The sequence below is a fragment of the Pan paniscus genome, chromosome 20, assembly GCF_029289425.2.
Source record: "Pan paniscus chromosome 20, NHGRI_mPanPan1-v2.0_pri, whole genome shotgun sequence".
Taxonomy (NCBI): Eukaryota; Metazoa; Chordata; class Mammalia; order Primates; family Hominidae; genus Pan; species Pan paniscus.
Window position 1 is genome coordinate 23,215,236 of NC_073269.2, and position 20,081 is coordinate 23,235,316.

At 52.2% G+C, this 20,081-nt stretch overlaps 1 protein-coding gene across 7 annotated transcripts in view; it reads left to right on the top strand.

Moving 5' to 3' along the window:
- The window catches only part of PGPEP1 (pyroglutamyl-peptidase I), a 29,320-nt gene extending 14,020 nt beyond the window's left edge, over positions 1 to 15,300 (top strand). For 2 of the 7 annotated variants that reach the window (XM_003817775.4, XM_024926694.3), the window contains 3 exons: positions 1,286 to 1,402; positions 2,773 to 3,005; positions 8,773 to 15,300. In XM_003817775.4, coding sequence (XP_003817823.1) covers positions 1,286 to 1,402; positions 2,773 to 3,005; positions 8,773 to 8,965 — 543 coding nt within the window. In that variant the 3' untranslated portion in view covers positions 8,966 to 15,300. Of the gene's footprint in view, positions 1 to 1,285; positions 1,403 to 2,772; positions 3,006 to 8,453; positions 8,734 to 8,772 lie in introns of those variants that run through there. The other 5 variants (XM_008971035.2, XM_014342579.2, XM_055104448.2 and 2 more) reach the window with 5 other exon arrangements.
- The last annotated feature ends 4,781 nt before the right edge of the window (positions 15,301 to 20,081 follow it).

Here is a 20,081-nt window from a genome sequence, read left to right on the forward strand (position 1 = left end):
ACCGCCTGGGCTTAGGTAATCCTCCCATCTCAGCCTCCTGAATAGCTGGGACCACAGGTGTGCACCACCATGCCCAGCTAATTTTTAAAGTTTTTGTAGAGGCCAGGTCTCACTATGTTGCCCAGGCTGGTCTCAAACTCCTGGGTTCAAGCGATCTTCCAGCCTCAGCCTCTCAAAGTGCTGGGATTACAGGCATGAGCCACTGTACCCAGCCCCATTTCTAAAATAATAACAGTAATAGGATAATGGCAGCCAATGTCATTTGAACACTTAAAATATGCCAGACATTGTGCTTAGAACTGTTAACGTGAGTGAGCACATTTAATTTTGAAAGCTATCCTGTGAGGTAAGTCGATACTCTTTTTTTTTTTTTTTTTGAGACGGAGTGTTGCTCTGTCACCCAGGCTGGAGTGCAGTGGCACAATCTTGGCTCATTGAAAGCTCTGCTTTCCAGGTTCATGCCATTCTCCTGCCTCAGCCTCCCCAGTAGCTGGGACTACAGGCGCACGCCACCACGCCCAGCCAATTTTTTTGTATTTTTAGTAGAGATGGGGTTTCACTGTGTTAGCCAGGATGGTCTCGATCTCCTGACCTCGTGATCCGCCTGCCTCGGCCTCCCAAAGTGCTGGGATTACAGGCATGAGCCACCGCACCTGGCCTTTTTTTTTTGAGATGGAGTTTCGCTCTTGTTGCCCAGGCTGGAGTGCAGTTACGTGATCTTGGCTCACTACAACCTCTGCCTCCCGGGTTCAAGTGATTCTCCTGCCTCAGCCTCCTAAGTAGCTGGGATTACAGGTGTGTGCCCCTGCACCCAGCTAATTCTTGTATTTTTAGTAGAGATGGGGTGACACCATGTTGGCTAGACTGGCCTCGAACTCCTGACCTCAGGTGATCTGCCCACCTTGGCCTCCCAAAGTGCTGGGATTACAGGCCTGAGCCATCACGCCTGGCCTGATACTCTGTTATTCCCATTTTACAGATGAGGAAACTGAGACTCAGAGAGATTAAGTGGATTGCCCAAGGTCACACAGGCAGGATTGAGTCCAAGGAGCCTGGGATTTAACCCCAGGGACCATAGAATCATGTCACCTTCCATAGAGATACAGAGAGACTTTGAGGCAAGAGGGTGGGGAAGGAAATGAGGGGCTTTGAACTAAATCAACACACACCCTTCCCATCCTGCAGAATGAGTCTGGAGAACGCCTGTTTGTTTCACCCCCAGAGAGCGCATTATCCCCATAGCTGTCATCTGGGGCCATGACACTCCCACTCTCCTCTCTTCCAGGAGCTAGAAAAGCTAGGCCTTGGCGACAGCGTGGACCTGCATGTGTACGAGATTCCGGTTGAGTACCAAACAGTCCAGAGACTCATCCCCGCCCTGTGGGAGAAGCACAGTCCACAGGTGAGTGGTGCCAAGGGGCGGCACTTCCTCATCAGGACTTACAGGTTGGCACCCTTCATGTGGAGGACTTAGGTGGCTTTGGTCCTGATCAGATCACGTGACCAATGCCATACAGCCTTGTCCTCAAAAGGGCTTTTCAGGCCGGGCATGGTGGCTCATGCCTGTAATCCCAGCACGTTGGGAGGCCAAGGCAGGTGGATAACCTATACTCAGGAGTTCGCAACCAGCCTGGGCAACATGGCAAAACCCTGTCTCTACTAAAAATACAAAAAATTAACCGGGTGTGATGGTGGGCGCCTGTAGTTCCAGCTACTCGGGAGGCTGAGGCAGGAGAATTGCTTGAACCCGGGAGGCGGAGGTTGCGGTGAGCCAAGATTGTGCCACTGTACTCCAGCCTGGGCAGCAGAGCAAGACCTGTCTCAAAAAAACAAAAAAACCCAAAGGGCTATCCAGGCCAAGGGTAGTGGCTCATGCCTGTAATCCCAGCACTTTGGAAGGCCGAGGCAGGAGGATTGCTTGAGTCTAGGAGTTTGAGACCAGCCTGGACAGCATAGTGAGATCCCATCTCTACAAAAAAATTTAAAAATTAGGCATGATGGTACATGCTTATAGTCCCAGCTACTCAGAAGGCTGAGGCAGGAGGATTGCTTGAGCCCAGGAATTTAAGACTGCAGTGAGCCAAGATTTTTATGCCACTGCACTCCAGCCTGGGCAACAGAACAAGTCTCTTAAAAAAACAAACAAGACCGGGCATGGTGGCTCACGCCTGTAATCCGAGCACTTTGGGATGCTGAGGCGGGTGGATCACCGGAGGTCAGGAGTTTGAGCCCAGCCTGGCCAATATGGTGAAACCCTGTCTCTACTAAAAATACAGAATTAGCCAGGTGTGGTGGCGCATGCCTGTAATCCCAGCTACTTGGGAGGCGGAGGCCAGAGAATCGCTGGAACCCAGGGAGGGGAGGTTGCAGTGAGCTGAGATCGCGCCACCGCACTCCAGCCTGGGCAACAGAGCAAGACTCCATCTCAACAAAGAAACAAAAACACTGCATTGGCATTTTAACACCTGCATAGCAGCTCATTATTTATTGAACTAACTCCGCTGGATGGCTAGTTAGCTTGTTTGCAGTATTTGATTTTGATAACAAGAACAGCTGCAGTGAACAGCCTTTCATGTTTCAAATTCTTGCCTGTCTTACATGGCATACCTTTTTCCAAGGGTGACTGCAGGGTCTATTCTAGCAGCAAGAGGTCAGAAACAACACAACCCCAGGCAGAGCTCATTAAGGATGCTGCCTTTTCCCTGGCCTCAGGGGGACCCCTCTGAGTCCCACGGGCAGGCCATGTTAAGTCCTGCCCCTGTCTGTGTGCAGCTGGTGGTGCATGTGGGGGTGTCAGGCATGGCGACCACAGTCACACTGGAGAAATGTGGACACAACAAGGGCTACAAGGGGCTGGACAACTGCCGCTTCTGCCCCGGCTCCCAGTGCTGCGTGGAGGACGGGCCTGAAAGCATTGACTCCATCATCGACATGGATGCTGTGTGCAAGCGAGTCACCACGTTGGGCCTGGATGTGTCAGTGACCATCTCGCAGGATGCCGGCAGGTAGGGCCCTGTGGGGTGGGAGTGAGTGGGGATTTCCCTCCTCCACCCACTGAGCCTGGTGTAGAACAAGCCAAGCGTGTTGACCTTGGCCTCTTTGGACCAAGCACTCAGTGTATACTAGGCACAGAGCCAAGTATTTGTACGTAGCAGGCGCCGTTGGTTCTGCTCCTGGGACTCATGGATCTGCCCACTTCTCCCCACCATCACGGTCCCCACCAAGGCCCCCAGCATCTCCCACCTGGACACTGCCCCAGCCTCCATCTCAGTCTTCCTCCCTGCTGCCTCCACCCCAACCCAAGCAGTCAGTTTCTGTGTTAATTTCCTGGAGCTGCTATAACAAATACCCACAAACTGGGTGGTTTCATATAACAGAAATGTATTGTCTAACAGCCTTGGAAGTCAGAAGTCCAAGGTCAAGGTGGTAGCAGGACTGGTTCCTTCTGGAGGTGCTGAGGGTGAATCTGTCCCAGGCCTCTCTCCTGCAGCTGGTGGCTGCCGGCCATCCTTGGCTTGTAGACACATCGCTCCAGTCCCCGCCCCTATCCTCACATCACTTTCTTCCCTTTGTGTGTGGCCGTGTGGTCTTCTTATTAGGACACCAGTCATTATATTTAGGACTCATCCTAATCCAGTATGACTTTTTTTTTTTTTTTTTTGAGACGGAGTTTTGCTCTTGTTGCCCAGCCTGGAGTGCAATGGCGTGATCTCAGCTCACTGCAACCTCCACCTCTTGGGTTCAAGCGGTTCTCCTGCCCCAGCCTCCCAAGTAGCTGGGATTATAGGCATGCACCACCACACCCGGATAATTTTATACTTTGATTAGAGACAGGGTTTCTCCACGTTGGTCAGGCTGGTCTCGAACTCCCGACCTCAGGTGATTCACCCACCTCTGCCTCCCAAAGTGCTGGGATTACAGGCATGAGCCACTGCGCCCAGCCGACCTCATCTTAATTTAACTAATTACATCTGCAAAGAACCTCTTTCCAAATAAGGTGACATTCTTTTTTTTTGAGATGGAGTTTTGCTCTTGTTGCCCAGGCTGGAGTGCAATGGCGCAATCTCGGCTCACTGCAACCTCCGCCTCCTGGCTCAAACAATTCTTCTGCTCCAGGCTACCAAGTAGCTGGGATTACAGGCGTGCATCACCAGACCCAGCAAATTTTTTGTATTTTTAGTAGAGATGGGGTTTCACCATGTTGGTCAGGCTGGTCTCGAACTCCCGATCTCAGGTGATCCACCCTCCTCAGCCTCTCAAAGTGCTGGGATTATAGGCATGAGCCACCAAACCTGGCCCAAATAAGGTCACATTCTGAGGTCCCAGGTGAACACGAATGTTGAGGGAGATGATTCTATTGCAAAAGGTCTTTTATAAATTTAAATCAGGGCCAGGCGCAGTGACTCATGCCTATAATCCTAGCACTTCGGGAGGCCAAGGCAGGAGGATCGCTTGAGCCCAGGAGTTCAAGACCAGCCTGGGCAACATAAGGAGACCCCATCTGAACAAATAAAAAAAATAGCAGGCTGAGACAGGAGGATTCCTTGAGCTTGGAGTTCGAGGCTGCAGTGAGCTGTGATAGCGCCACTGCACTTCAGTCTGGGCAACAGAGCAAGACCCTGTTGGCTCTAAATAAATAAATGCATGTGTTCCTTTCCTAGACCTTCCCTATGGCTCCCATTGCACATAGAATAAAATTCTAACCCTGGCCCTTGGCCCGCCTCTCCACCCCGCTCTGCCTCTACTCACCCCGTATCCGTTGCACTCCAGACACATAAACCAGCTTCCTCCTGCTCCTCAAACACACCAAGCTCACTCCAGCCTCAGGGCCTTTGAACACCCTATGGCCTCTGCCCAGAACACCTTCCTCTGGGAACACCTCTTTCCAGTCTTTTTTTTTTTTTTTTGAAATGGAGTCTCGCTCTGTAGCACAGGCTGGAGTGCATTGGCGCGATCTTGGCTCACTGCAACCTCCGCCTCTGACGTTCAAGTGATTCTCCTGCCTCAGCCTCCCAAGTAGCTGGGATTACAGGCGTGCGCCATCATTCCCAGCTAACTTTTGTATTTTTAGTAGAGGCGGGGTTTTGCCATATTGGCCACACCAGGGTGGTCTCGAACTCCCGACCTCAAGTGATCCACCCACCTCAGCCTCCCAAAGTGCTGGGATTATAGGCCTGAGCCACCGCGCCTGGCCCTCTTTCCAGTCTTAATTCCAACACGAGTCACCTCCTTGTGACTTGTAGGCCTCTCCAACTCCCCAGACCAAGTTATACCCTCCCAGCACCAGCTTCCTCACTTTTCCCTAATCTGTGCGCTTGTCCAACTCAAAGGCAGCTATTGGTCAATGCAGTTGAGTAGCTGAAGGAAGGAATGCCTGGATTTACCATCAAGATTTTTGTTTTTGGAGACAGGATCTCGCTCTGTTGCATAGGCTGGAGTCAAGTAGTATAATCACAGCTCACTGCAGCCTCCATCTCCTGGGATTAAGTGATCCCCCGCCTCAGCCTCCCGAGTAGCTGGGACTGCAGATGGACACCACCACGTCCAGCTAATTTTTGTATTTTTTGTAGAGATGGAATCTTGCTACATTGCCCAGGCAGGTCTTGAATTCCTGGGCTCAAGTGATCCTTGTGCCTCGGCCTCCCAAAGTGCTGGGATTATAGGCAAAAGCCACTGCACACCACTGAGTTCTTTTTAAAGCTAACTTTTTCTCTTTTTTAATTGAAAACTAATTGTTATTTAGTTGTTTATTTATTTTGACAGGATCTCGTTCTGTATCCCAGGCTAGAGTGCAGTGGCAAAATCGCAGCTCATTGCAGCCTTGACTTTTTGGGCTTAGGTGATCCTCCCACCTCAGCCTCCCAGGTAGCACAACCAAACCCAGCTAATTTATTTTTTATTTTTATTTTTTTTGAGACAGAGTCTTGCTCTGTCGCCCAGGCTGGAGCCAGGCTGCAGTACTGTGGCACAATCTTGGCTTGCTGCAACCTCCACCTCCCGGGTTCAAGCGATTCTCCTGCCTCAGCCTCCTGAGTAGCTGGGATTACAGGTGCCCACCACCACACCCAGCTAATTTTTGTATTTTTAGTAGAGATAGGGTTTTATCATGTTGGCCAGGCTGGTCTCGAACTCCTGACCTCAGGTGATTCGCCTGCCTCGGCCTCCCAAAGTGCTGGGATTACAGGCATGAGCCACCGCGCCTGGCCTAATTTTATTTTATTTTAGTTTTTTTGAGACTGCGTCTAGCTTTGTCACCCAGGCTGGAGTGCAGTGGCTCGATCTTGTTGCACTGCAGCTTCCATCTCCTGGGTCAAGCGATTCTCCTGCCTCAGCCTGCAGAGTAGCTGGGATTACAGGCACCCACCACCACACCCAGCTAATTTTTGTATTTTTAGTAGAGATGGGGTTTCACTATGTTGCCCAGGCTGGTGTTGAACTTCTGAGCTCAAGCAATATGCCCACCTTGGCCTCCCAAGGTGCTAGAATTACAGGTGTGAGCCTCCGCACCCAGTTCAATTTTCTTTCTTTTTTTTTAAAGACAAGAGTTTCGCTCTTGTTGCCCAGGCTGGAGTGCAATGGCAGAATCTCAGCTCACCGCAACCTCTGCCTCCCAGGTTCAAGTGATTCTCCTGCCTCAGCCTCCCAAGTAGCTGGGACTACAGGTGCCTGCCACCACGCCCAGAAAATTTTTGTATTTTTAGTTGAGATGAGGTTTTCAGCATGTTGGCCAGGCTGGTCTTGAACTCCTGACCTCAGGTGATCCACCCGCCTTGGCCTTACAAAGTGCTGGGATTACAGGCGTGAGCCACCGCGCCCGGCCACCCAGCCCAATTTTTTTGTATTTTTGGTAGAGACAAGGTGTTGCAATGTTGCCCAGGCTGGTCTCGAACTCATGGAGTCAAGGGATCCTCCCACTTCAGCCTCCCAAAGTGCTGGGACTACAGGTGTGAGCCACCATACCCAGCTTCCATCAGTCTCTTTATAAAATTAATTTTTAATCATAGGTAACTCTAGAACATATCCTCATATGTCTAATTGGGAAAAATTCTCATTCCTTCTCTTTTTCCATAGCGGTCCCTCTGATAAGTCAGACACGGAAACCGTGAAGCTCCTACTGACTGACACGTTTCCGTACATATCTACATCACTTGGCCTGCTGCTTTATGATTTTGTCTTGTTTTGCTTTGCTTTTACGTGGATGGAGTCACACGGCGAAAGTCACACTTACTGAGAATTATGTTCCTTAGTTTTCATTTGTGAGCGTTCAACACGCATCTGGCGAGTTCTCCATTTTTTTCTGGCTGTACCACATTCCTTGTAAACGGATTCATAGGATTCCATGGTGTGGATAAACCAGAGTTTACTAAGCCACTCCCTGTCAGTGGGCTTTAGGTTGCTTTCTGTTTTCCTGCTTTTATACATAATACGATGGGGAGCATCCCTGTTTGTACTTTCTTGTACCCTTGTGCAGATGGTTCCTGAGGGTAGATCTAAAAACGGGAAATAGGCCAGGCGTGGTGGCTCACGCCTGTAATCCCAGCACTTTGGGAGGCCGAGGCAGGCGAATCACTCGAGGTCAGGCGTTCCAGACCTGCCTGGCCAACATGGTGAAACCCCGTCTCTACTAAAAATATAAAAATTAGCCGGATGTGCTGGCAGGCACCTGTAAGTCCAGCTACTCGGGAGGCTGAGGCAGGAGAATCGCTTGAACCCGGGAGGCAGAGGTTGGAGTGAGCCAAGATCTCAACACTCCACTCCAACCTGGGTGACAGAGTATGACTCCGTCTCAAAAAAATAAATAAATAAAAATAAAAACTGGAAATAGGGCCAGGCACAGTGGCTCACACCTGTAATCCCAGCACTTTGGGAGGCTGAGGTAGGCGGATCACTGCAGGTCAGGAGTTTCAGAACAGCCTGGCCAGCATGGTGAAACCCTGTCTCTACTAAAAATACAAAAATTAGCCAGACGTGGTGTGGCCCACGCCTGTAATCCCAGCTACTCGGGAGGCTGAAGCAGGAGAATCACTTGAGCCGAGGAGGCAGAAGTTGCACTGGGCTGAGATTGTGCCACTGCACTCCAGCCTGAGCAACAGAGCAGACTCTGTCTCAAAAAAAACAAAAAAAAAGCCAGTGGTGGTGGTGCACACCTGTAGTCCCAGCTACTCAGGAGGGTGGGGTAGGAGGATCGCTGGAGGCCAGGAGTTTGCACTCCAAACTGGGTGACAGAGTGAGACCCTGTCTCAATAAACAAAAAATGGAAATACCAGGTTGTAAAGTCTGGGTGATTATAATTTTACTAGCCTGACAAATTGCCTTCCACACGGGGACAACCAGCGTGCATTCCCACCAGCAACAGCTCACTCTGCCCATTTCCCCACATGTGCCACAGCACTGGGAGTTATCAAGTTTTCTTTGTTTTTTTTTTTGTGTGTGTGTGTGTGTGTTTTTTAAAGAGACAGGATCTCACTCTCACCTAGGCTGAGTGCAGTGGTGCAGTCATGGCTCACTGCAGCCTTGACCTCCTGGGCTCAAACAATCCTCCCGCCTCAACCTCCTGAGTAGCTGGGACTACAGGCACGTGCCACCACCCCTGGTGATTTTTTTTCATCTTTGCCAACCTGGGGAGGGAGGAGAGTGTTATTCCATCTTGTAGGTTGCTGGTAAGGCTGGAGTCTTCCCTTGGGTTTGGATGGGTGCTGTCACCTTGGTCTACGGATTGCCCCTCTGACCCCGTTTTGGTCTCTCTCTTACCCACCACGCCCTGCGGCTTAGATATCTCTGCGACTTTACCTACTACACCTCTTTGTACCAGAGTCACGGTCGATCAGCCTTCGTCCACGTGCCCCCACTGGGGAAGCCGTACAACGCGGACCAGCTGGGCAGGGCACTGAGAGCCATCATTGAGGAGATGTTGGACCTCCTGGAGCAGTCAGAGGGCAAAATCAACTATTGCCACAAACACTGAGGGACGCTCAGGTCTCCTAAGACTTCATCCTGCTGGGGACCCCACGAGGGGACATCCACCCTCTGGGGTGTGGCCAGGAAAAGACAAGCTCTTCAGCTTGGGGATCCGATCTGGAAGAGAGATTCTGATCTGCCCACCTCCTCTTCCTCCTTCTCTACAAAAGCTCCGGTTGATTTGAGGGAAGTGGTGAAAATTTTTTTTTCTCCCATTTTCCTCCCTGCATCTGGGGACACAGCTGCCGTGACCAGGGAGGCCAGCCTGGGAGGTCCAGATGCCCAGGGAGAATCTTGGTCTGGTGGATCCATGAGCTGCGATACCACGGCTGGGGCCATATGTTCACCTGCTTTCCTGTCCGTTGGTGAAGGAATTTCAGAATTCATTTTATATCCAAGACTGGCTTTTACCAAATTTAAAAGCCTCTCGATGCGTCCTCGACCTTGAACTGTGCTCAACAGCCTGGCCCTTTCTGGGGCCACCCTGGGATATGGCATTTTTTCTTTCTTTCTTTCTTTCTTCTCTCTCTCTCTTTTTTTTTTTTTTTTTTTTTTTTAAATAGTGCTAGTTTGGGCACAGAATAATTTATATTCCCTTTGGTTAAAATGCAGGCTTTTTAGCCAACAACAAAAGTGTTTTCCCCCCACCCCCACTCGCCCACCAGGGTGAGGCCACTTTTGCCTCCTGCCCTGAAAATTGGACTTAAGATGCCATGTCTTGGCCGGGCGCAGTGGCTCATGCCTGTAATCCCAGCACTTTGGAAGGCCAGGGTGGGCGGATCACCTGAGATCAGGAGTTCAAGATCAGCCTGGCCAACATGGTGAAACCCGGCCTCTACTAAAAATACAAAAATTAGCCGGGCATGGTGATGAGTGCCTGTAGTCCTAGCTACTCGGGAGGCTGAGGCTGGAGAATCGCTTGAACTTGGGAGGCAGAGGTTGCAGTGAGCTGAGATTGCACAGCTGCACTCCAGCCTGGGTGACAGAGCGAGACTCTGTCTCAAAACTATTGGACTTAAGATGGCATGTCTTTGTTTTAGGGCCAAAAATGAGGCCCCCTTGCTTAAGGCATGGGGTCCGTGGCCAGGCAACGGGGTGGGACTGCTGCCCCAGATGTGGCCATGGGGGTCGTGGTCCTTTCAACACCAAGCTATGAGCTGTCGCCATGGAGACCAGGGCCACCTGTGGAAAGGCGGATTTTGTCTGCTTTTGACTTTTCTTTTTTAATATGTAAAACTCCACATCAGCGGAAAACCCCCCCTACTTCTGGCCTGGAGCTTCAGGGTTTTGGTGCTGGGACGAGTTTGTTGTTCTCCTTAGCGGGGTGGCGCGGGGGGCTCAAAACGGGGGCACGGGGGCTGGAGTTGGCAGAGCTCGGCATGTCCCGGCATGTCTGAGCAGGAGGAATTCCGGGCGGCCAAAGGGTTTTATGTAGATTGCTTTTGGACACGCGCCCAGGAGTCAGGAGTCGATTTTTATCTCACTTCCTGGTAACCTTGAACTTACCAGGCATGGATGAGATGATGTAAACTTCCTCAGATGATGTAAGTTCAGCCATATCTTGCTGCCCATTAGGGAGAGAGGACGACCCCCACAGTGAAAGTAATTGAGTGAAATGCACGTTCTGGAAATCAGTTTCTATTTTGGCCTGGAGGAATGTGGCTATACTGCTTCCCTGAGTGTGACACAGTTGGAATCTAATCTTGTTGGTTTCCCAACATCTAGGTTTTTGTTTGTTTGTTTGTTTTTTGTGATAGGGTCTTGTTCTGTTGACCAGGCTGGAGTACAGTAGTGTGATCATGGATCACTGCAGCCTCTACCTCCTGGGCTCAAGTGATCCTCCCATCTCAGCCTCCTGAGTAGCTGGGACTACAAGCATGCACCACCACACCTGGCTAATTTTTAAATTTTTTATACAGACAGGGTTTCACCATGTTGCCCAGGCTGGTCTCGAACTCCTGGACTCAAACTGATCCTCCTTTCTCGGCCTCCCAAAGTGCTGGGATTACAGGCATGAGCCACTGCACCCAGCCCAGTTCTTTCTTAAAGCAGCTGAGAGTTTTGTTTTCTTCAGCGTTCACCTTCCTTGTCTCCAGTTCCGATGCTGGCAGTGGTTCCTACCTCTGTTGGGTTTCTAGATAGTTTGGGAACGGGGTTGATGGGTTTCTGTGAAACACATTTTCCAAGTCTTGGGCTTTCTCTGGAGGGGAAGGTGGATGCTGGCGGGTGACTTGCAGTGGGCGCCTGGCAGGGGGTGTGGACTGTAACTGACAGGTGGAAATGAGTAGGGACACTATTGTTCCCTCCATGCCAGCCTTTTTTTTTGCTGGAAATGCCCCCTCCACACCCCTGGTAGCTCTCTGTGTCCTGAGAAATCCAGAGTGTGGGAGACATCACTGCATCTGTCCCCCCAGCTTCTGTGAAGGGAAGCTGTGGCCTCTTTTGAATGTGGGGAACAACTGAAGACTCAGGGGTCACCCAGAGGTCTGGTGGAAAGCAACTTCAGGTTTCATCTTGCTCTATTCCTCAAAGGTCTGGTCTGTGGGCCTCTGAGGAGAAAACAGGTCTAGCCAAGACAGGGGCAAAATGGGGAAGGGGGTGTGCGAGGCCTGAACTGAGCTAAGCACCTGCCCCGGGCTCCACACTTCCATCTTTCTTTTGTCTTCATTTCGCCTCTGTGTTTAAAGCACTGTGTGACATAGCTCCTTAGAGATATAACCTATTGTCTGCTCATTGTCACGTGTGTGTGTGTCATCTTTGTATTCTTGCAGTGGTTTCACATTTCCTTACTGAGTCAAGCCAGTATCCCATCCTTCCTCATAATGCACAACATTTGGCTCATTTTATTTTTCTCATTGTTATTTTTTATTTTTATTTTTTGAGATGGATTCTCACACTGTTACCCGGGCTAGAGTGCAATGGCGTGATCTCGGCTCACTGCAACCTCCACCTCCTGGGTTTACACAATTCTCCTGCCTCAGCCTCCCGAGTAGCTGGGATTACAGGCGCCCGTCACCACACCTGGCTAATTTTTGTATTTTTAGTAGAGATGCAGCTTCACCATGTTGGCCAGGCTGGTCTTGAAATCCTGACCTCAGGTGATCTGCCTGCCTTGGCCTCCCAAAGTGCTGGGATTACAGGTGTGAGCTACTGCACCTGGCCAAGTTTTTTACAAATATTTTTCTTTTGGTGGAACTCATCTGTGCACTCTCTGGTGTGTTTTTCCACCTTTGTTGGGTCTTGGCTTAAAATATCCTCATGTGGGCTAGGTGTGGTTACTCACACCTGTAATCCTAGCACTTTGGGAGGTTGAGGCAGGAGAATCCCTTGAGCCAGGAGTTCAAGACCAGCCTGGGCAACATAGCAAGAGACCCCATATCTACCAAAACATACAAAAATTAGCCAGATGTGGTGGTGCATGCCTGTGGTCCCAGATACTCAGGAGGCTGAGGCAGGAGGATCACCTATGCCTGGGAGGTTGAAGCCCCAGTGAGCCATGATCACACCACTGTAGTCCAGCCTGGGTGACACAGCAAGACTCTGTCTCAAAAAAAAAAAAAAAAAAAAAATCCTCATGCAAGAAGGGAAGGACCAAGTCCCATTCCCTCTTGCCTCATTTTCAGAGCCTGGGGTAGGGGCTACAGGTGGCATAGGAAGGGTCTGCAAAGTGGGTGGGACTTGGCAGGTGTTGGGAAGAGGAATAGGGGTGGCAAGTGTCAATGGTGAAAAGACAGGCTGAGGGGTGTGGTGGGAAGGCTGGGGGAGAAAGGTGAGAAGTGATTGGGGGGGCTTCCCTGATGAGTCCTCATGGAGGGTGCTGAGGCAGGGAACAGGGGTGCAGGGACAGTGATCAGGGCACCTGGTACCCTGACCAACTTGATGATGGCATCTCTTTTAAGATGCCCAAGTCTGTGCACTTTTATTCCTTTATTCGGCCCCTAGCACCCCCTCCCCACCCCAAAGAAGGTCAGTAGCATGCGTGTGGGGATGTAGCTCAAAAAAGAAATAAGATGGAGTGGAAAGGAAAGAAAGGAAGAAGCAGGAATTCAAGGTGGGTGGGCTGAGCTTGGGGCCACCTAGCCCACCTGCTCCAATCAAGGGCTGGAACAAACCTGAGGCCACTTGGAGAGGCAGGGCTGGGCAGGGACAGGGGGTGGGGGCCGAAATCACAGCTTCCCCATCAGAGCCAGATGTGTGAAGGAAATGTCCCAGATGGCAGTAGTTTCTCGGCAAGGAGGGGAATCCTGGAGATGGTTCATGTCTGTGATCCCAGTGCTTTGGGAGGCTGAGGTGGGAGGACTGCTTGAGCCCGGGAGTTCGAGACCAGCCCTGGGCAACATGGCGAGACCCCATCTCTACAGAAATTTAAAAAAAAAATTAGCCAGTTGTGGTGTCAAGCACCTGTAGTCCCAGCTACTTGGGAGGCTGAGTTGGGAGGCTTATCTGAGCCCAGGAGGTGAAGGCTGCAATGAGCCGTGATTACACTACTGTACCCCAGCCTGGGCAACAGAGCAAGACCCTGCCTCAAAATTAAGAAAAAAAAAAGGGGGGGGCCAGGCGCAGTGGCTTATGCCTGTTATCCCAGCACTTTGGGAGGCCAAGGCGGACTGATCGCTTGAGGCCAGGAGTTTGGGACCAGCCTGGCCAACATAGCAAAACCCCATCTCTACTAAAAATACAAAAATTAGTCAAGAGTGGATGGTGTGCGCCTGTAATCCCAGCTACCTGGGAGGCTGAGACAGGAGAATTGCTTGAACCTGGGAGGCAGAGGTTGCAGTGGTGTGAGATCACGTCACTGCATTCCAGACTGGGCAACATAGCAAGACTCTGTCACACACACACACACAAAAATTCCCTGCTCTGCTTTTCTGCACGTTGCTGGCATAGAAACATCTAGAACAGAAAGTATCCACTCTGGGGCAGATGGGAGAGCTGGAAAAGTAGATTCAAGATGCCTTTTAGTCTTGGAAGTTTCTTCCAGGAAGCAAGACCAGCTGGTATGTTTACACCTGCACTCCAGTGCCCTGGGGAGGTGACCAGGTGGAGGGGGATGGCTCATGGAAATCTGTCCCGCACAGCCAGCCCCCTTTTGGCTGCCATTGTCTAGACTGTTGGCCTTTGACCTCTCTGCCTCTTGTGGCGTCTGAACCTAGACGTCCCTTTTGGAGATAGCTGGACAAAGCCCTATTCTCCGCAGCCCCAGCCTCTATCCTGAGGCCTCTGGGAGCCACGTGACGGCCAGCATGGGGTGCTGATCATGGTCAAGGAGGCAGGTCTTTGCCAGGTTGCCCCATGCAGCCACCCATCCTCGGCATCCTAACTTGAGGGGGCAGGAGAGGGCTTTGTTTTTATAATCCGGATTAAATTTCCCTTCCCTGGGCACAAGTGCTTCATGAGGGCCCGGGGCTGCTGGTTGGGAGGGAAAGCATCCCCGTTTTTGCAGTGAGGAGGCCGGCCGAGGGCTGGGGTTCCACTTAGACCCTTGGCAGAATGGCTGTTGAGGGGCAGGCGCTGCCCAGTGCCCACGTCTGGAAAGCTAATTCCCGGGTGGACGCTGAACATACCTGCTGAGAGACTCTGTCCCCTGGTTTCCAGGACAGTTGTCACAAGCTGAGTGGGGGGGGACTCCCAGGACTTGAGGGACCCAGTCCCACCCCAAACTGCTCCCCCTCCCCCAAATTCCCTTTCTCCTCCTGCTCTTTCTCCCCGCTGTGCCTCCCCCAGTTACCCACAGAAGTGCCTGCCTCTCCAGCGCTCACAGAACACACAAAAAGGGACAGGAATTGGTCACTGGGTAGTGGCCGTGGCTCCTGACGATCCAGACCAGCGTCTGGCCCAAGCCATTCAGAGGTGGGGTCTGGGGCCTGGGGGTTTTGTGTCGTGACACTTTGTCTCAAGGAGATTCCACATAGGGATTTGAATTAGGCTTCCTGCTTGCCAAGGCCTGTGGCATCTGAGCCTGGCTGAGGGCCGGGCAAGCCTCCCCTGAGCCTTTGGAAGCCGAGTTCACTCTCTGCCTGCCCAGGGGAGCACCGGCTTGGTCCTGGGGGCTCCTCTAACATCTCAGGTTTTTATCTTGTCTTAAATTTCTTTCTAGGAAAAAACCCTTCCCTGCCAAAGGTGACTGTGTTTTCTGCCGCCGAAGGAGGGCCCGGTCCCTCCAGGCTCAGCGTGGCTTCTCCCTGACCCCCGCCCTAGAACTTTTGCCAGTGCCTTTTCTGAAACTCCTGTGTCCCGGACCCCCCAGGCGGAGAAGGATATGCCGGATTCTGCCTGGGGCTGGGCTCTAGGAGACCCCAAATTTGACACCACAGAAAGCAAATAAAACACTTGAAATATGCATACACTTCCTATGTGTCCTTATGTGGGGCTGGAGTTCACCTGGGTGCCCGGGGATAGAGGGGACCCCGTGTCACTGGGTTTCTATTCTCGGTGGTGCTGGGCCCAGGGCAGCCAGTGACCATGTGCTGAGTGAGCGAGAGGAGGGGAATTCTGCCTCCAGTGGTCTCCTTCCTCAAAATCAGAGGTCTGGCCGAGCACAGTGGCTCACACCTGTAATCCCAGCACTTTGGGAGGCCGAGGTGGGTGAATCACCTCAGGTCAGGAGTTCCAGACCAGCCTGGCCAACATGGCGAAACCCCGTCTCTACTAAAAATACAAAAATTAGCCAGGTGTGGTGGCATGTGCCTGTAATCCCAGCTACTCAGGAGGCTGAGGCAGGAGAATCGCTTGAACCCGGGAGGCGGAGGTCACAGTGAGCCAAGATCGCACCACTGCACTCCAGCCTGGGCAACGGTGTGAGACTCAGTCTCAAAAAACAACAACAACAAAAAACCGCGGACCTTTGTTCCAACACACAGGGAGGTTGAGGAACTTGCCTGTGGTAACACAGGCACTGGGATTTGAGCAATGATCTGCATCAACCTCCAGGGCATACAAAATCCCCATCATGGCTGAGCACGGAGGCTCATGCCTGTAATCCCAGCACTTTGGGAGGCTGAGGCGGATGGATCACCTGAGGTCAGGAGTTCAAGACCAGGCTGACCAATATGGTGAAACCCTGTCTCCACTAAAAATACAAAAATTAGGCCAGGCGCAGTGGCTCACGCCTGTAATCCCAGCACTTTGGGAGGCCAAGGCGGGCGGATCACAAGGTCAGGAGATCAAGACCATCCTGGCTAACACGGTGAAACCTCGTCTCTACTAAAAAATACAAAAAATTAGCCGGGCACGGTGGTGGGCACCTGTAATCCCAGCTACTTGGGAGGCTGAGGCAGGAGAATGGCGTGAATCCAGGAGGCGGAGTTTGCAGTGAGCCGAGATCGCGCCACTGCACTCTGGCCTGGGCAAAAGAGCGAGACTCCGTCTCAAAAAAAAAAAAAAAAAAAATACAAAAAGTAGCTGGGTGTGGTGGCGGGCACCTGTAATCCCAGCTACTTGGGAGGCTGAGGCAGCAGAATCATTTGAACCCGGGGGGTGGAGGTTTCCGTGAGCTGAGATCACGCCAGTGCACTCCAGCCTGGGCGACAGAGCAAGCAAGACTCCACTTCAAAAAAAAACAAAAAGTCCCCATCACTCTGACAGGGGATGCCATGCCATTGCCACCTTTACAGACAGGGAAACCGAGTTTCCACCAGTTGAAGCCCCTTGTCCCCTATGTCACGGCCAGGGAGAGTAGGGGTGGGAATGTGAACCCAGGCGGGCTTCTCTGGAGCGGAGGGCCTTGAAGAACACAAATTGACGTGTTCATTCCCTACGCCTGTCCGCAGCAGGAATGAAGACACCCTGGTCTCTGGCTCTCTGAGAATAAACTTTTGACACCAAAGGGACTTGGACAACAGTTAGGAAGATGTCCTGGAGCAAGTGGACCCCGTGGGTTGGGGGAACTTCTTGGAGTCACAGAGGACTGAGGGTTCTTGCACCCCCAGTGGAGGTATTCATATCTGGGTGGTCTTTCCCATAGGGTCGACTCTTATTATTATTATTTAATGTAGAGACAGGGTCTTGCCATATTGCCCAGGCTGGTCTCAAACTCCTGGGCTTAAGTTCTCTACCTGCCTCGGCCTCCCAAAGCTCTGGAATTCCAGGCATGAGCCACCATACCCATCCCTTTGCTGTCTTGAGCCTTAGTTTACCCATTCCTCATGGGGCTTTTGTGGCAATTCAATGAGATTCTGCTTTTACAGCCCTTAACTTGGAGCCTGGTGCCCTGTCATTGCTCAGTAAATACAATGATCAGGGTGTGGGCTTTCGCTTATAATCCCAGCACTTTGGGAGGCCGAGGCGGGTGGATCACTTGAGGTCAGGAGTTCGAGACCAGCCTGGGCAACACGGTGAGACCCCCCCCCCCCGCCAGTCTCTACAAAAAATACAAAAATTAGACAGGTGCAGTGGCGCACACCTGTAGTCCCAGCTACTCAAGAGGTTGAGGTGGGAGGATCACCTGAGCCTGGGGAGGTCAAGGCTGCAGTGAGTGGTGATCGTGCCACTGCACTCCAGCCTGAGTGACAGAGTGAGACCCCATCTCAAAAACAAAAACCCGGTCGGGTGCGGTGGCTCATGCCTGTAATCCCAGCACTTTGGGAGGCAAAGGCAGATGGATCATTTGAGGTCAGGAGTTCGAGACCAGCCTGGCCAACATGGAGAAACCCCATCTCTACTAAAAATCCAAAAATTAGCCAGCCATGGTGGTAAACACCTGTAATCCCAGCTACTCGGGAGGCTGAGGCAGGAGAGTCGCTTGAACCAGGGAGGCTGAGGTTGCAGTGAACTGAGATCACGCCACTGCACTCCAGTCTGGGTGATAGAATGAGACTCCATCTCAAAAAAAAAACCCCACAAAATAAATACAGTTACCATCACCTCCTCTTCCAGGAAGCCCTCCTGGCTACCTAGGCATCTCCTCTGACTCCTACAGCTGCCTGGGTGTCCCCATTGTAGCACTCTGGGTGGTAATTGACAGCCTCTGTGAGAGGGTGGATGGGTATGTGTGGGGCCCCCTCTGTGTCTCCTGTGCCCAGCACAGTGCCAGGAACACAGTAGGGATGCAATAAACTGCTGGGAGGAGAGGTGAGTGCTGTGGGTCCACTCCTGAGGCCAGCCAGGGGCTCGGCAAGGCACCAATGCCTCCTCCCAGGAGTGAAAGACGCTGGAATCACCAGGCTCCTCCTGCAGTCTGGGGTCCCCACCTAAGGAGGCCCCTCACCCCGTGGCTGTCCCAGTCATTCAGGAAGTGTCCATTGTGGGCTGAGCCCTGGACTGGGGACACAGCAAGGATCAGGCAGCTGGGAGTACAGCCTGGAGGTCCCCCCTTGGGATGAGGGCTGCACAGGCAGTTAAAGGGTCCAAGGATCATCCCAGGATATGGCTGAGAGGCTGCAAGAGGCTCCATCCCCTAGAGGCCCCCTCCGCCCTCGCCTGGGTGCTCCCAGCCTTACTCAAAGGAGCAGGTCGGCCCAGTGCGTTGTCTCACACCTGCAATCCCAGTGCTTTGGGAGGCCGAGGCAGGCGGATCACTTGAGCACAGGAGTTCCAGACCAGCCTGGGCAACATAGCAAGATTCTATCTCTACAAAAGTAAAAATAAATCTTATAAAGTAGCTGTGGACTGGGCACAGTGGCTCACACCTGTAATCCCAGCACTTTGGGAGTCCAAGGTGGGCAGATCACCTGAGGTCAGGAGTTTGAGACCAGCCTGGCCAACATGGTGAAACCCCATCTCTACTAAAAATACAAAAATTAGCCAGGCGTGGTGGTACACATCTGTAATCCCAGCTACTCAGGAGGCTGAGGCAGGAGAATCCCTTGAACCTGGGAAGCAGAAGTTGCAGTGAGCTGAGATCGTGCCACTGTACTCCAGCCTGGGTGACAGAGTGAGACCCTGTATCTAAAAAAATAAAATAAAAATGAAAAGATGAGGATCTTGGCCTCCATTCTTGCCCTTCCACTCCATTCCAACTGCTGAGCCTCTCACACCCTCTGTGGCTCCCTTTCGCCTACAGGAAATAGGATTTCTGTACTGGGCATTTGAACCCCATTCCCTTGTTTCTGCTGACCCCCAGCAGTCTCAATATCCCCTACTTCCTCTTCCCAGAACCACCCTCCCCAAAGCCCTTATCGATGCTTGGAGGATTCCTATGCATCCCTCAAAATCCAAGCTTTGGGAAAGACGCTGCAGTGGTCTCAAGACATCCTCAGTGTGATGACAGCCTGGGGTGGGGTTAAGGGGGCAAAGTCCAGCACCAGAAATCCCAACTGAGTCCTTCCCCCACACGTCTTCCACCTTCCCACCCTCTCTTTCAGGTTCTGGCTCCCTGCCTCCAGGCAATCACCAGTTTTTACCAGGAGTGCCTCAGACCTGCCCGGACATGTCCAAGTCCCCCAGAAGCAGGGAGGGGTGGGTGAGGCTGTCACCTCTCCCTTCCCTGTACGGTGCTGATAAGGGCATGGGGAGGCAGAGACAGGCAGAGATAGACACGATGAGAGACAGGCAGAAATGGAGGGAGAGCCAGGGAGAGATAGACACAAAGAGAAAAAGTGGAAATTCTCCAGATATTTTGTTTAGGGTGAGGACACGTAGACACAGAGAGGGACTTAGCCAGCTGAGGATGACGATTTGGGATGTTAGGTCACCCAGGTGCTGTGCTGTGTAACTCAGGCACAGAGCTGCCCTGTTCCGAGCCTCAGTTTACCCCTGTGACTCAGAGCAGATCTCCATACCCCCATCACAGGGCTGCGTATCCGAGCTCAGCCAGAGCCTGGCATGCAGTAGGTGCTTCATAAATACACACTGTGGACAGTAGAATTATGATGGGAGCGAGCGTGTGAACTGGGTTGCTAATGTGGAGCGTGAAGGGGGAGGCCCAGGGTTACCCGGCCAATGGGTTCCGGGCAGCAAGCACGTGGGGGAAGCCTCAGCTGACCACTTCCTGGCCAGTTTATGCAGGAACTCGCACAGCCGGTCCCTGAGGCTGAGCCCACCACTTCCGCCCCTCATGGTCCCAGCCCTGATGACTCATACTCAGCTGCCACGGTCCGCTTTCCCTGCTGAGCACGGGGGTGGGGGGCGGGGGGAAGAGGGGGAGGGAAGGGCACCTGACCGAGGCCAGAGGCCCAGAAAGGACA